Source organism: Eptesicus fuscus, chromosome 13 (genome assembly GCF_027574615.1).
Source record: "Eptesicus fuscus isolate TK198812 chromosome 13, DD_ASM_mEF_20220401, whole genome shotgun sequence".
NCBI classification, from domain to species: Eukaryota; Metazoa; Chordata; class Mammalia; order Chiroptera; family Vespertilionidae; genus Eptesicus; species Eptesicus fuscus.
The window spans coordinates 42,924,940-42,940,993 of record NC_072485.1 but is presented as its reverse complement, the minus strand read 5'-3'; the positions used below and the strand labels follow the sequence as shown (position 1 = coordinate 42,940,993).

Here is a 16,054-nt window from a genome sequence, read left to right as displayed (position 1 = left end):
TTTCTTTTAGAGAGCCCACCCACACTGCTCTCACTACTAAGGAATAATCCTGTGCTTAAGATAGTTCCCTGGAAAAGTCGCACTATCTTAGCAAGTCCCAGGAATGTTTCTTGGAGAACTGTGAAGAACACCTTGGCCTTTTCTTGAGGATGAGGGAGCAGGAGCCTCCAGCTACAAAGAGTGGCAATCCTCTTTGAGGCCTTAAATCCTCTTCATTCCTTCCCCCTGGCCTCCAACACTCCCCCAGTGCCAGCTCAGCCCTCATGATCAGCCCCTCCTCACGCTCTTCCCCAGAACTCTCTCAGCTCCTGCCTTCTCAGAGACCCACTGAAAAGCAGTCAGGGAGATAGGCCGGGCTCTCAGCTCCATCTCTTCTGACCTAACAGAACAACGAGGTTACTCCCAACGCTGATTTTATTGTTTTTATGATAATAGCAAAAATCATTGAGCACCTGCAAAATTCCAGGCACTGCATTGGATATCCCTAGCCCAAGAACAATGTTGCATGATGGCAATTCTGTGTATCTTCTCTATGTTATATGTGAGAAAACGGATGTCCCAAGGGGAAAAATAATGTTGCCAGGGTTTAACAGTTGACTGGTAAAGCAGAAATATAACCTAGATTGTCTAAGTCCAAGGCCTATACATTTCCCTTGATTTTAGCTGTTTTTAATTTTGTGCACGTGTGTAGTAGCCTGGCCTGTTGCAAAGCCTGGAACAATGGGTGGAGGTCTCAGGTACCACTGCCAGCCACTGCGGGAACATCTGTCAGAGAATGTTTCTAGAGGGAAGTCCAGAAATACCTGGGAGACTCTAGCTTCTGCTCCCAGGCCCAGAGAGGGAAGGCCAGCCTCAGGGGCAATGCTGTGACCAGCAAGGAGGTTGGAGCTCTTCACCCAATTTGTGGAGAAGCCCTTTTCCTAGTACTCCATCAGGGTGGCAGCCCCAGAATCACATCCACTCCAAATTATCATATTCTCTGTATTTGATGAAGCAGATAAACCCTTGCAGGGTCTTATATTTGATGAAGCAGGTAAACCCTTGCAGGGTCTTGTCCATTCTTTTTAGACTGGCCAAGATGAGAATAGAAAGATAAGAGAGTACAATTTCTAACTCAATAGAAAGTGAGACTCCCAGCCCCACTCTACTCACACAAGTCAGCCTGGCCCTCCAAAATCACTCCTATGCAGAGCCCCAGGGTTCTGGTCCCTGCCCCTCTCCTTCCCAAGGAGAACCAGAGCCAATCAGAGTCCCAAAGAGCTGGAAAGCTTGACCTAGTTGTCAGTGCCCATCACAGCTATTCTGGCTGCTGCCTGCACATAGGAAAGTAGGATGCAGTGGAAAGCCAGATCTGGGACTTTGATTGAAACACTGATTTCTTCAACAATTATTGATTGGCTGTCTACAGTGGACCAGACTGGAGATATTAAGATACAGAGTAAGTAAGTCATAGTTCATCCCTCCCACAGTGGGGAGAAACGGAGACAATGATGTGGCCATCACAGCATGTTGTGATAAATGCCAGGACCAGGGAAACTACAAGGGCCTCAGGAGCAAATAGACAATAGCTCACCAAGTTGTCATGCTCAGGGGGTGAGGAGGTGACGTCTGAGCCAAGACTTGGGGGGAAGTAGTAGCAGTTAACCAGACAAGCTTAGGGGCATGGAGATAGCAACATTCAGTTAGACAACAAAAACATGGAGAATGCCTACTATTTGCCCCAAACTGGAGATAAAATGATGGGTACAACAGAAAAGATCACTGTTCCCAGGGAGCTCATGCACTAAGAGGGTGATAAAAAAAAAATTAACAAATGAATAAGCGAGAAAACTTCAGACAAAGATAAGAGCACTGAAGACAAGACAGAGCAATAAGAGGCAAATGGCAGGGACAAGGTACCCATATTTGAAATAGAAGTTAGTGGAGGTGGCACATAAACTGAGAGCTGTGTGATGAAATATGCCAGCCATTCGAAGATCTAGGGGCAGATTGTTACAGACAGAGGAGACAACAAGAGGAAAAGGTCTTGAGTCAAGAATGAGTTTGAAGTTTCACAAAACAGAAAGAAGGTCACTGTGGCTGGAGCATCAAGATCACAGGAGAGTTTTAGATGAGGGCAGAGTGAGGGAAAGGACCAGATCATGTAGTGGCTTGCAGGCAAGGAGTTTTGATTTAATTCTGAGTGACTTGAAGGAAATTAAGCAACAGACCTGATCCAATTTGTTTTTAAAAGTGCCCTCTCACAAATGCAAAGACCCAGAGAGAAAGAGAACATACCTGTTTGGGAAGCTGAAAGTGATTGAGTACAAGCCAGGGACACTGCAGTGTAGACACGAATTCACTTTCTAAATGGGCTGAAGACTAAACCCTGATTCTAGGCACAGAGCCTTAGGAAGATTGCTAAATCTCAATCTCAGCCACAGCCTGACTCCTGATGCAGAGCATCCAATTAGCCTAAACCCCATTCAGAGCTCACACCCCAAACAGAGCTATAGTGCGACCCTCTAATGACAAACTGAGCTTGGACCACACTACCAACCCCGAACTGGCCCTGTTCACACACCAAACCATAGTCTATTTCTACCCCAGTTCCAACCCCATCTGTTCTCTGTCCCTCTTCATCTTCATTTAGGCCATCTCCCGCCAGGCTCTAGCTGGGCACCCAGTAAACTGATCACTGGAAAATTGCTTGAAAACTACCATCTGTGCTTCCCTTTACCACACAAACACAGAAATTGCTGAGGCTGTCTGTCATGTGAGTCAGGGGCCAGCTTCATATCCCCAGCCCCACCCCTATATTTCTGGTTCTTCAGTCTGATTTCTCATTCACTCAGCAGGTCTAATGGGAGACCCCTATCTACAAGCAGCCCTCATGCCTGGATGTACCCCTGCTTCCCTGCACTCACCTCAGCTGCACTGCAGGAACCTGTGCCCTTTTCTCCAGTACTTTTCCAGAAGAGGTCTGGCAGCTACACTGCAGTGCAGCCCTCTCTGTCTCTGCTCCCTCCTTTGGACCTCCCTGATCAGGGTTATTTATTTGTTCCCTGTCTTATCTCCTCCTCCCTCTGCTTCTCCCTGCAGTGGGGAGGAGTGCTGCCCAGAGGGTCTACGAGCAGGTACCCTTCAGTAGCCAACTGTGGGTCCTGTGTCCTTCTTGGCTTCTGTGTCCAGGGAAGGTATGCCTGAGGGATGGGAAAGGAGGAGCAGAAAGAGCTGATATCCCTAGAGTCCTCCTCAGATGGGCCCTGCGCCAGTTCCAAATGTGAAGTTAGACAGGGGAAATGAGCAAGGGAAGGCTACAAAAAAACTCATTTGTGTGTTCATGGTCTATGTGAGGGGCTTTTCTCCAAGTTTCTTCCGAGGTTCAACAAACTCAGCCAGAGAAAAGGCTACATACGCTCTAAGGGAGACCCCAGGATTAAGTGCCAGCTCATCACCTTCCTGAAGCTTTCTCTGTCCTTCACCTTCTTTCCATTGGTGGCACCTGGTTGGGTCCTTACTAAGCCTAATTGACCCATTTGCCTTCCCCCAAAGCTCATCTTCTTTGTCTCCAGCCTTTGGGTCCTGTGTCTAGTTAATTCATACCAGTGGTCCCCAGGGACCATGCCTCTGCCTTCTTCTTTAGTCTTGGGTTTCTGAATGTCTGGCTGAGGAAGGAGAATGTGATTTCTTTAATCCTCCCCTAACACCAACACCAGCCATATAAGACCAACGACATCTGCTTTCTCTCTTAAGGACAAAAATAGCGAGAGAACATTTTAGGGAGTTGGAGAACAATTTGAGTGTGAAAGTAAATACCTTACATATTTAAATAAACTTTTTAAAAACATGTCTATAAATAAAGCAAAGTGAATTCTAGTTGATTTCTTCTTACTTTTTACTGACTAATTTTGCAACTGTAAGTTTTAAATTCACAACACAGGGTGTGCTGACTTTAAGCTGTGCACAAACAGACAATGTCGAATCAGGTCATTTCAACTCAGACCACATCAAAACTTGAGATTACAAGGGCTCCAGGTACCTTCACACCTGCAGCCTGACACTTGTCATCTCCCTTGAACCACCTCCCACAACCTCCCATTTAGACCTACACGGTGTGAAGACTTTAAAAATACCCCAGGAACTTCCATTGCTGGCCAAGGTGGAGTAACAGAAAGTAACGTTCACCCAAAGAGACCTAAAGTGGACAATATATATAAAACAATGGTTTGGGAGATACTGGATATCAGGCAATGAAGGACAGTGAGCCCTGAAACATGGGAAACACATGAGGTGAACCTGTGGTTCCTCAGTTCACAGCCTTAAGAGAGTTTTCATGCTGTGGCACGAGGGCGGAGGACCAGACAGAGGACATCTTAACTTGAGGATATGGAGCTGAGAGTTCAGGAAGACCAAGCTAGCTAGAATTTGAATGCAGAGGACTAGAGATGAATGATCTACACAGAGAGAGAACTCCAGAGATATGTAGAGGGTCCTCCTCAAAAATTCAGCTGAACACTGATCAGCACAAGCATGGGAGCAAGCTGGGGAAAGTTCCACCAGAAAAGCTTAGATTTCACATATCCAGTGCTCACTTAGGGTCAACCATAGTGACTTCAGCTAGACAATAAAACTTTAAGATTCATGACATAATGAGTGGAGAATACAGAAGGATCTTGCCTCAGAAGTGAGAATATTTAACCAAACTCTGTCTATAATATAATGTTATGTTTGGATAATAATTGATCATTAATAGCTGCAGAAAGTACTTTGTGGACTTTATAAAATTTAAGGACTATAATTTATTGAGAAAGGAAGAAGAGATGAGAGTAGGTGGGGGAATAAGAGTGAATTTGTTTACGTAAAGTGAAGAAACCACTCAGCCGTTCCCTCTCTCAGAAAGGCCCCAACCCCACAGCCATTGAGCACCTTATATGCCCCGTACTGCAGATAAGAAAACCTAGTCCTTGTCCTCAAGGGAGACATACAACTATCATATGGATATTTAAGTTCTATAAGAGAGGATGAACAAACGGTTACATAACTATTTAAGCTCTGTGACAGAGTGGTAAACATCCAGTTGAATATAGAGCCCTAATTTTATGATAGAGGGAAGCACAGAGCCTGTGGGAGCCTATAGGAAGCCTTTAATCTAGTGAGCAATTAGCCAGGTTTTCCAACAAGCAACAGTTACTGCACTTACCACCAGTTATTTAAATATAGAGATTCTAGGGGACTCAGAGATGTCCTCAGATCTTCTAAGAAAGAAGGCCATGAGTTCATCTAAAACAGAGACATTGCAATATGGATCAGGGACTGGCTCTGGCCTTGGCACAGAATGTGGTTATGAAGGGTGAAGATGACTATACTTTTAAATATCTTCCCCCATAATAAAATAAGCAAATCTTATTTTATTCACTTTATTATTTAAAACTACAACGGGTCCTCATAATGTCATTTTGCTCAGCGTCATTTTGTTAGAACATTGATGAGATGCTGCAGGAACTTAAGTCTTGCTTATATCAATTAGCCTGTGGTCAAATCAGTTTCATTTCAAGTGTTTCACTTAAAGTCACAAGATCTACCAATAGCTTAAAGTGAGGAATGACTGAATTGGCACCAACATTTATTGATCACTTTCTATTTTCCGTGTGTTTTCATATCTATTATTCTATTTAATCCCACAACCACCCACAGGAGCTACAGTATGTTTCTGTTTTACAGTGCTTACTGTTTCCAAAATTACTGAGGTTCAGTAAGCTAAATAGCATGCCTAAATATCAAAGCTAGTGATCCTAACCTAGATGGCACCTCATTGTAACCCCACAATATCTCTTTTCTGGATATAGATATCGACCACATTTAAAGGAATTTCTTGGAAAGGTTGTGCTTCCATTGAATTTCACTGGTAAATTTGGATTTCACAGGGAAATGAATTTCAACTTCTCTGAAGCTTCATGAAAACAATTAATGAATAAATTTAAAAAGTTGTTTTAATTAATGACAATAAGTCAGGCCAAACTGGTGATGCACAATTCTGAGACACCATTCACAAAGACCAGAAGGTGGATGTTTCCTAAAGCAATAAAACAAACATGAATATAATAGTTTATTGCACGTTTACAATACTTGGCAACTTATAAAGGACGTTCATAGTATTTGAGCTTTACAACATCATCACTATTATAGTGTCTCATTACACAGAAGAGGAAATGAGATCCAGGGTGGTTATATGGTATACCACTTTATGATATTTTTCAGGATTTTAACCTCATAAGTACTACTTTAGTATTCTTTCCTCTGCTTCAAATGAATCTACATTGTTTTCTTCACTGTGAACATTTTTTAAATTTTTTTTTTTTTTTACATTTTCATCAATGTGAACATTTCTTATCTCTAGGAGATGCCAGAGCCTTTACAATGTCTCATATCGATGCCCCCTCCCCCCCTCATTCTTGTTCACTGATTCTCCAGAGGGATTTAGAGAACCTCCCTAGAACCAATGACATTTAAACATGTTTGGTAGACCAGCAAGAAAGGGAAGGGAGAGGAGAAGATACTAGGACCTGATATTGAGGTAGGAGGCCAGGGATTTAGAGAGTTCAATGCCTCAGGAAGAGCAGGAAGTATGGGAGGAAAGATGGGAAGAGGTAACAGAAGCACCTAAAATCATGTGGTCAGGAAAAAGAAGGTGTGGTCTGGCCTTTGAGAAGATGTAAAGAGGTAGCACTCTCCTCTCCTATCACTTCCAGAGGTTAGGCCATACCCATGCTGAGCCCAGGCCAAGAAACAGGGCCTTTGAGATTGCTCTCAGATTTGGAAATTACTTCCATAATCAGGACCTTAACTTCCTATTGCCACCCCAAATACATAGAGACATCATTCGATAATCACTGCCAAGAAACACAGTTAGTGTACTCATTCTTGTGCCATATAATCCACACCTACCACCCAAAGGAAATGTGTCCTATGGAAAATGGGTGGTGAGGGCCTGGGGAGGGGGGCAGAGGTGGGCTGAAGAGGGTTGATGGGGTGGGAGAAGGCGACATCTATAATACTTTCAACAATAAAGATTTTTTAAAAAAGAAATGCATATATCTTTGAGCAGTCCAACATTTATAGTTTTATTAGGCTTCCCACCTGATGTTCTCACTAATCTCATTCTCTCTCTTCCTATCCCTATCAAATGAGGGATAGGAAGAGAGAGAATGAGATTAGTGAGAACATCAGGTGGGAATCAGTAAAGAGGTATCTATTCACTAAGAGAAAAATGGCAAGACCCATGACCTCTAAGTATCACCTGCATCAACAGCATGACTAGAATTTTTCAATTTACTTTTGGATCTCAGTGTAGAAGAAGAGAATATAAGCAAAAGGAGAGGAAGATACAAGCATTTCAGGAATAACAGATTCATTTTTTATTAGAAAGCATAATAAGAGTTCAAAAAATAAAAAAAGAAATGTATCCTAAAGTATATGCACCAGGCATATACCCTAAAATACAGTATTCACAAACACTGCATACACACACACACACATGTATACACACATATCTTTCAGACATTACATTCCACCTACATATGACTAAAGACACATGTATCACTCAAAATGATTTCATATCACAAATTCTATGCACAACAGGCATATGCCCAAAGATAAACATCACATCGCCATCCTAATACCATACATTCCATACACTCATGCATATTACATATTCTACATTGTTACAAATATATAATATTTTACATTCTACATATTACACTCTACATTTTCCATATTACAAATATGAAGAAAAGATAGAGGCAGCATTTTCATCCGATATTCATAAAGATATTGTTCAACATTCTCAAATAGGAGCATATCACATACCAACTAACAGAGACCACATAAACACAATAAATGTGCAATCAGATCTGTTATTCATGAAATATATATGCCAAGTCACAGCTATCACACTCGCCAACTGCACAACTGGCCCATTTCTTATGTATACAGATACACTCACACACACCACACACACACTAAAAATCACTACACCCACATAAATGTACCTACACACTCACTACCACTCAGAATACACAGTACTCTTATGGAAAGGCAATCTCCAGTAGGGCCACATAGATGAGCATTGGCAGTTTCCACATAAATACACCCACATGCATACAGAAATGTAAACACTTCATGTGAGCTGTCTCATCTCCTGTTACCATCTCCCTCCCCTCGCTTCAATTACTATCACCTTCCTCCACCCTCCAAAAAACTGCATAACCACTTGGGGTTCGAAAAAGAAGCTTTATGACCAAAACAGTTTTAATGACATGAGTTCATGGGAGCAAGAATAATTAAAATCATATATCAAAACTGGAATTATCCTGAGCTGTGGCGTTTATAGCCTTATTGTGTAAGGGAAATAAGGCACGGCCACCAGAGCAGAGACACTAGGGTAACCATTCTCCAGGACGGCTGGTTCATAAGTTCTCATATATTGACACATTCCTAGAAACAGAATTCAAGATCCATTTAGATAACTAAATGACAGCCCAATGGGATGGATGATCCAATCACCAAGACGGTGAACAGGATCCTTGTCCTCCCATATTTGGCAGGAATTGAGGATACTGGGAAGATTAACCTGCTCACCTGCCACCCTGTGAGAACATGTGGAGGACCCGTGAACGGATCTCCTTGGTCTTGGCTCCATAGACAATGGGGTTGACCACAGGTGGTAGCAGAAGATAGATATTAGCCATCATCACATGGAGCAGGGAGGTAGGGCCACCCAGCCTATGCACCACTGAGAGCCCAATGAGGGGTACATAAAAGACCAAAACAGCACAGAGATGGGAGATGCAGGTGTTGAAAGCCTTGAGTGCTGCCCCCCGAGAAGACAGCTCCAACACAGCCCTCAGGATGAGGATGTAGGAGAAGCCAATGAGGAGGGAGTCCACACCCATGACTGAGAGGATGATGAAGAGTCCATACACTACGTTGACCGTGGTGTCAGTACAGGACAGCTTCATAATATCTTGGTGCAAACAGAAGGAGTGTGTGACAGTATGTGTTTGGCAGTAGGACAACCGCTTCAGGATGAAGGGCAGTGGGAAGAAGAATGCAAATCCCCTGGTCAGGGCAGCTAGTCCAATCTTGGCGACAGTAGGCCCTGTGAGCACAGAAGCATGGCGCAGCGGGTGGCAGATGGCTACAAAGCGATCAAAAGCCATAGCCAGCAGAACAGCTGACTCCATGGCGGACAGAGCATGGATAAGGAACATCTGGGCCAGACAAACATTGAATTCAATCTCCTGGATGCCTGTCAGGAAGAGGCTGGCCATCTTGGGCATGGTGACAGAGGAGAGGACTAGGTCAATGGTGGAAAGCATGGCCAGGAAGAGGTACATGGGCTCATGCAGGCGCCTTTCTATGCGGATGATGAAGACAATGGCCAGGTTGCCCAGGGTGGCCAAAGCATACATAAAACACAGTGGGAAAGCCAGCCAAAAGTGAGTGTTAGGTCCCAGGCCAGGGATGCCCACCAGCAGGAAGTATGCTGGGTGGACCACAGTTTCATTTGGAGTAGCCATGACAGAACCTAAGAGCTGAGGCTTTTGCATCCAAGTCCAACGACTATGAAAGTGAAAAAGAGAAACATCCTTCAGTTAGTGGCTCAGCAGAGAGAAAAAACATAAGGACAGGGCACTGAAGTACTGAAGTAACAAAGAGAAAGACTGAGTATTTCTAGTACACTAATTCTGAACTCCATCTTCCCTCTACTCTAATTCTCCTTGTGCATCCCTCCCTGGAGGTCCCATTAATCTCAGTGTGTGATGACGCACACAGAAAGCATACTCAACAGCTCTTCATTTCCAGAGCTGACCAGGGGCACTGCTCTTGGCCACTTTCCCAACAGAGTAGACTGCCTTGCACAGAACCTCCCATCTACACTAACCCCAGCTCTTCTAATGCATGTGGGGTTAGGGTTGGTTTGGATCCAATCTGTAGTTTCCTTCAAGACCACTTTGATCTGATTTAGGGCAGAAATCAGGGGTTGAGTCTGGGACTGGATTTCAAGAGACAAATTTTTATTTAGTCCTAAGCAGCGTTTCTCAGACTTCCCTGATAGCTTCATCTAAAGCAGTTACTGAGAACTTACCCCCAGGTCCTACTCCAGAATTTCCAGGAGAGGGATCCAGAAATCCAGTTAAAAAACAACAACAACAACAACAAAGCCATTATACCCTTCTCCCAAGCTGGTTTGTTTTTAATCTGAGAAGTTTGGGAAACGCTCATCTGGAGTTCTGGGGGAGAGAGGGTGAAAAAAACCTGTTATTTCTAGCCTGAAGAAAGAACAGACTAAAAAAAAAAAGGAAAAGAACAGACTCTTTCATCAGGATTTCTCATGCCCACATAACAGTCAGACCCAGATTCTGCTTGACTGGGGTGTAACATGTAAACCAGATGCACCTGAGACATGAAAAGAACATCAGTCCATGTGGCTGGTGGTGCTTTCTGGTGTCCACATGCACACCTTTCTCCCTCCACTACTCTCCCTCGTGAACCCATAACATCCCAGGCTCAATTCCTTTTCTATACACAGACCACTCTATTCTAAGCCTCTGTCCTGAGATCCAGACCCGTAAAACCTGCTGCCTCTTCATACTTCTACTTGATAGTCTATCCTCATACCCATCTTGCCCCAAAGAGGACCTTTTCTGAATGGAAACATTCTGTCACTCAAGACATCCAGTCCCATCTAGTCCCACCTTGATTTCTCCGCTCTTTCACCTCCAGGAGTGATTTTGTTTTCCAATGAATCTATTATGACTTTTCCCCTTATTTAACACACCCTCCCTCTCTCCCAACCTCATTGCATCATCCACTCTGCTCTGATTATGAAAAGTGCTTCCTATCTCACCTTCCTGACTTTAAACCCACTCTGTGTCAATCTACCTTTCACATCACTACCACCTACACAGCAAACTTGCCATGTCAGGCTTCTAGTTAGCAAGTTAAGGTGACTCCCAAAGCCTTCAAGATAGAGTTGAAATCACCTGGTCTGCATTAAAGTCCATTTGCAGTGTGACTCCAGCTTACCCTTCCAGCCATCGGTTTCCTTCTTCATTACCAATCACCACCACCACCACCACCACCACCACATATATTTTTCCTGGGTAAATTAATTTCGCTTGCCTTGTTTCTTCAGTGAAGGGTGGGAGGCTGGAACTGAGGAGTTGAAAGTACGGAATAGGTCTCACAGTGGTTTGAAGAAATTCCTCTTTGGGTAGGTCCCTGAATAAGGTCTGAAATTCAGGCCTCTGTGATCTGGGAGGTGTAGGAGCAGGCAGACTCTCCAAGTAACCAGGCTGTCTCACAAAGGCCAGGCTTCCTCAGAAATGCCTCCTATCCTACAGGTCTCTGTGGCAAGCTTCACCTACCCTACCTGAGCTGAGCCTAACGCACCCACCTACAGTATCTCTGTCCAAAGCCACCGCCCATATATAGCTTTTTGGGACCCTAGGGAGTGTGAGAGATAATGAAGAGTGAATTACTCCAGGCTCCCTGGGAGCCACGCTCTGCTCAGGTGCCCCAGGAAAGCTGAGCCCTGAGTTCTACCCAAAGGGGCTGCGCTCTGTTACTATTCTAAGGCCAGCTCAGAAGACTAGAGGGAAGGCAAGTGCTGTAGGTTTGACAGAAGAAAAGGAATGACCCACACTGAAAAAAAAAAAAAAAGGAGCTACTGGAATGGCAGTGTGGGCACACACTAGAAAACATACAGACAAGGATATTGTTACTATCCAACGGTATCCAGAGCTGTGTTCAGGCAGCTTCTCACTTCTTGATACTGCCCTCTTGTGGCAGTCTTGGGGAGTTGCAGCCCCTTAAGGTCCTAAGGAATCAACTCATTCCACAGTACTATGCTGCCCCTTAGCTCTCCCTTTCTCTCAAGACAGCTTTCTTCCTTGAACCACTAATCGTCCCGCTTCGGTTCTGCAGCGCGCGCGCTCTTGTGTGTGTGTGTGTGTGTGTGTGTGTGTGTGTGTGTGTGTGTGTGTGTCGCACACGCGCGCACACACACACACACACACACACACAAATGAGGCAATGTAGCATGGTTGTTTTTATATGTAGGTCTCTCTGAGGAAACAGACTTGTGTCCAAATCCGAGCCCAACCACTTACTAATGGTATGACCCCCCTAGCCTCAGTTTGAAGAGAAAAATAAAAGAAAATACTAGCAACTCTCCAGTGAATGTTTGTGTTCATTATTATTCAAAACAACTGGAAGAGCCACTGGCATAGGAGAAAATCCAGTTGAGATAGTGCTACAACAGCCAGAGGAAGAAAATACATTGGGAAGGAAGAGAGGGCAGCAGTGCAGAGGCTGCGGAGATATCAAGCAGTTTATAGACTGAAAATAGAGAAGGTCACTGGTTAGCTTGGGATAAGTGTGAGGTAAGCTGGTAGGAACAGAATCTTGAATGAAGTAGAGTGAGGAGTGTGTTGGGAAGAAATGGAGAACTTGGGTGTAGATAACTTTTTAAATAATTTTGTATTTGAAGAGAAGCAGGGAAATAGGCAATGTGAAGAATTGATAGGTCAAAGGAGAGTTTTTAAAATGTGTATTTTGGAGATAGAAGAGACTGAACACAAATGTCAACAAGATGGAGTTAGTTGAGAGGCTCTCTGTCCTTTACTTCTCACATTACTAGTGGAGTTCTTCAAGGCTATGACCCTGGTCGACCCTCTGTCTTTTCCCCTCCACATGGTAACCATGAGTAGAGTGGGAGCAATATCACCTGCTCCCATAGTTCTTATCTCCCAAACAATTCAGACCAATATCCTGAACTCAAGGCATGGCAATATCTATAGGACATCACCATTTAGGTGTCCCTAAGGCACCTCAAACTCAGCACCTCCAACTAAGCTCATTATCTCTGGTCCCCAGTCTGTGCCCCAGTGTGTGTGTTTTGTTCCTTGTCACAGAAATGATTCTGTTGCCCTAGCCAGAAATCTAGAAACCATCTTCTCCACCTTCTTCCTGTCTCTCTCTCACCTCCCTCTCCAAACACATCCAGTCAAGCACCAAGTCCTTTTCATACAGGTGGCCAATAGACATATGAAAAGATTCTCAACATGGCTAATTGTTAGAAAAATGCAAATTAAAACCACAATGAGACATCACCTCACACCTGTCAGAATGGCTATCTTGAATAAATCAACGAACAAGTATTGGCGAGGATGCAGAAAAAAAGGGAACCCTGGTGCACTATTGGTGGAAATGCAGATTGATGCAGCCACCATGGAAAACAGTGTGAAGGTTCCTCAAAAAGTTAAAAATGGATTGCCTTGTGACCCAACAATTCCACTGTAGGGATTTATCAAAATAAACACTAATTTGAAAGAATATATGCAACCCTATCTTTATCGCAGTGTTATTTACAATAGCCAAGATGTAGAAGCAACCCAAGTGCCCATCAATAGATGAGTGGATAAAAAAGCTGTGGTACATATATAATGGAATATTATTCAGACATTAAAAAAAATGAAATCTTACCATTTGCAACAGCATGAATGGCCCTAAAAGGTATTATACCCAGTGGAATAAGCCAATTAGAGAAAAACAAATGCCATATGATTTCACTTATATGTGTAATCTAAAGAATAAAATAAATGAGCAAACAAAATTGAAACAGACTCATAAACACAGAGAGTGGACCCAGTCCCCCAACAGTGAACTCCCCCTACCAGAGGGAAGGGGCCACTGAGCGACTGGGTGAAAGAGGTGAAGGGATTAAGAAGTACAAATCGGTAATTATAAAATAGTTACAGGGATGTAAAGTACAACATATGGAAAAGAGTCAATAACACTAGTAAATATGTATGGTGTCAAGTGGGTACTGGAATAATCCAAGGGAACACTTTGTAAAGTATATAATTGTCTAGCCACACCTGAAACCAATACAAAATGGTATTGAAATTATACTGCAATTGAAAAATAATTTTAAAAAAATCATCAAGTCTTCTTTGTTTTCCTCCTGGATAGCTCATGAATTAGATTATTTTTCTCCATCTCCTTTGTCTTCACTCCAGTTCAAGCCAAAATAAGCTCTTGCCTAGATCATTAGAATAACTCGTTCACTGGCCAGCCTCCCTGAATATTTTTCCTACCAGTTCACTCTCCACACTGTGGCCAGTGCGACCTCCAAAGCACAAGTCAGTCTGTAGTATCTTCCCAGTGACATAGAATGAAAAGTTTTGGTCACATCATCAGGCATCATACTTCTTAACCCAGCTCATAGGGCCTCCATGAGTCACCTCTGTGTACGTCTAAAGCCCATCACCAGCAAGTCTACCTGCCTTTTGCATACCGAGTCCCAGATGTACCAAAATTATCCCACAGCTACAATGTGCCAAGCCTTCTCTCACCTTTCAGCTTTCACATATTTTTACCCATGGGAAGGACATTAATTTTACTCCCTGTTCTGATTAATACTTAGCCTTCAGGTGTCTTTTTAAACATTCTTGCTTAAGGAGATCTTTCCTGACTTCTAATCTTGATGGAGCAGGCAGACTCTCCAAGTGACTATTCTTTTCCTTTTGTTTAACTTAAAGCATTTAACATTATGAAATTAATTTTTTTCATACCTCTGAGCAATCTTATCCTCCTTTTTGGTAGGGGGGATGGACACTGATGTGCACAGTTAAAGGAGGAGGTTTACAGATTCATTTTTAATTCCCTCTTAATGCAGAGATTATTGGTCTTCTTGTTGATGTTCACTCATAACTCACATTTCTATTACTTCAATTGAGACATGTTTAATGGGAAGGTCCCCTTACATTTTTGGTATCAACAACAAGCACCATGCTGGTTCCATTTTTAAATGGCTATTTTCCAAAGGAACTTTTCAAACAGTGTTTTACTTGTTACAGTAATAAGAATACTGTGTAAGTTTGACCATGGTATGGCTTTTAAAATAATACTCTATCCCTATATTTTTGTTTCAATATTTCACAAGGCAAGGGTGCCCACTATCACTATCTCTTCTATTCAACATGGTATTGAATATTCTAGCCACAGCTATCAGATAAGAAAAAGAAATAAAAGGCATTCAAATTAGAAAGAAAGAAGTAAAACTTTATTTGTAGATGACATAATACTCTAGTATAGAAAACCCTAAAGAGTCCACCAAGAAACTATTAAAATAAATGAATTCAGCAAACGTTCAGGATACAGAATTAATATATGAAATCTGTTGTGTTCTATACATAAATAATGAATAATTAGGAGATATTAATAAAACAATCCTACTTACAATTGCATCAGAAGCATAAATACCTAGGAGTAAATTTAACCAAGAAAGTGAAAAACCTATACTCTGAAAACTGTAAGATATTGAAGAAAGAAATGAAAGAATATACAAATAAATGGAAGAATATACCTTTTCATGGGTTAGGAGGATTAATATTATTAAAATGTCCTTACTACCTAAAACAATACATAGATTCAATGCAACCCCTATTAAAATACCAATGGTATTCTCAGTATTAAAACAACTAATACAATAATTTATATGGAACCACAAAAGACCCCAAAGAGCCCAAAGAAATCTGGAGAAAGAACAAAGTGGAAAGAATCACATTCCCTGATGTCAAATTATACTTCAAAACTACAATAATCAAAACATATGGTACTAGAAGGAGACTTGACTTGGGGTGTGGTGAACACACAATACAATCAATATACAGATGACGTATTATAGAATTGTGTACCTGAAAACTATATAATTTTATTAACCACTGTCACCCCAATAAATTCAATTTTAAAAAAATAAACAGTATGGTATTGGCATAAAAACAGATACAATGTATATAGATCAATGGCACAAAATAGAAAGCCCAAAAATAAATCCTCACTTACTAGTATATGGTCAATTAATCTATGAAAAAGGAGGCAAGACTATACTGGTACAATGGAGTAAAGACAGTCTCTTCAGTAAGTGGTTACTAGACAGATACAGAGAAAAAATGAAATTGAACCACTTTCTTATGTCATATACAAAAATAAACCCAGAATGGAT

General features: G+C 42.3%; 1 protein-coding gene across 1 annotated transcript; it reads right to left on the bottom strand.

Annotated features, from left to right (window-relative positions):
• Positions 1–8,615: 8,615 nt before the first annotated feature.
• On the bottom strand, positions 8,616–9,590 carry LOC103304319 (olfactory receptor 51D1). The gene has a single exon (XM_008161235.2). The coding sequence runs from the start codon at positions 9,588–9,590 to the stop codon at positions 8,616–8,618; it is 975 nt and encodes a 324-aa protein (XP_008159457.1).
• Between the last annotated feature and the right edge of the window lie 6,464 nt (positions 9,591–16,054).

Excerpts from the sequence above, each read along its gene's own strand:
- LOC103304319 (XM_008161235.2), bottom strand. The coding sequence starts at position 9,590 with ATGCAAAAGCCTCAGCTCTTAGGTTCTGTCATGGCTACTCCAAATGAA.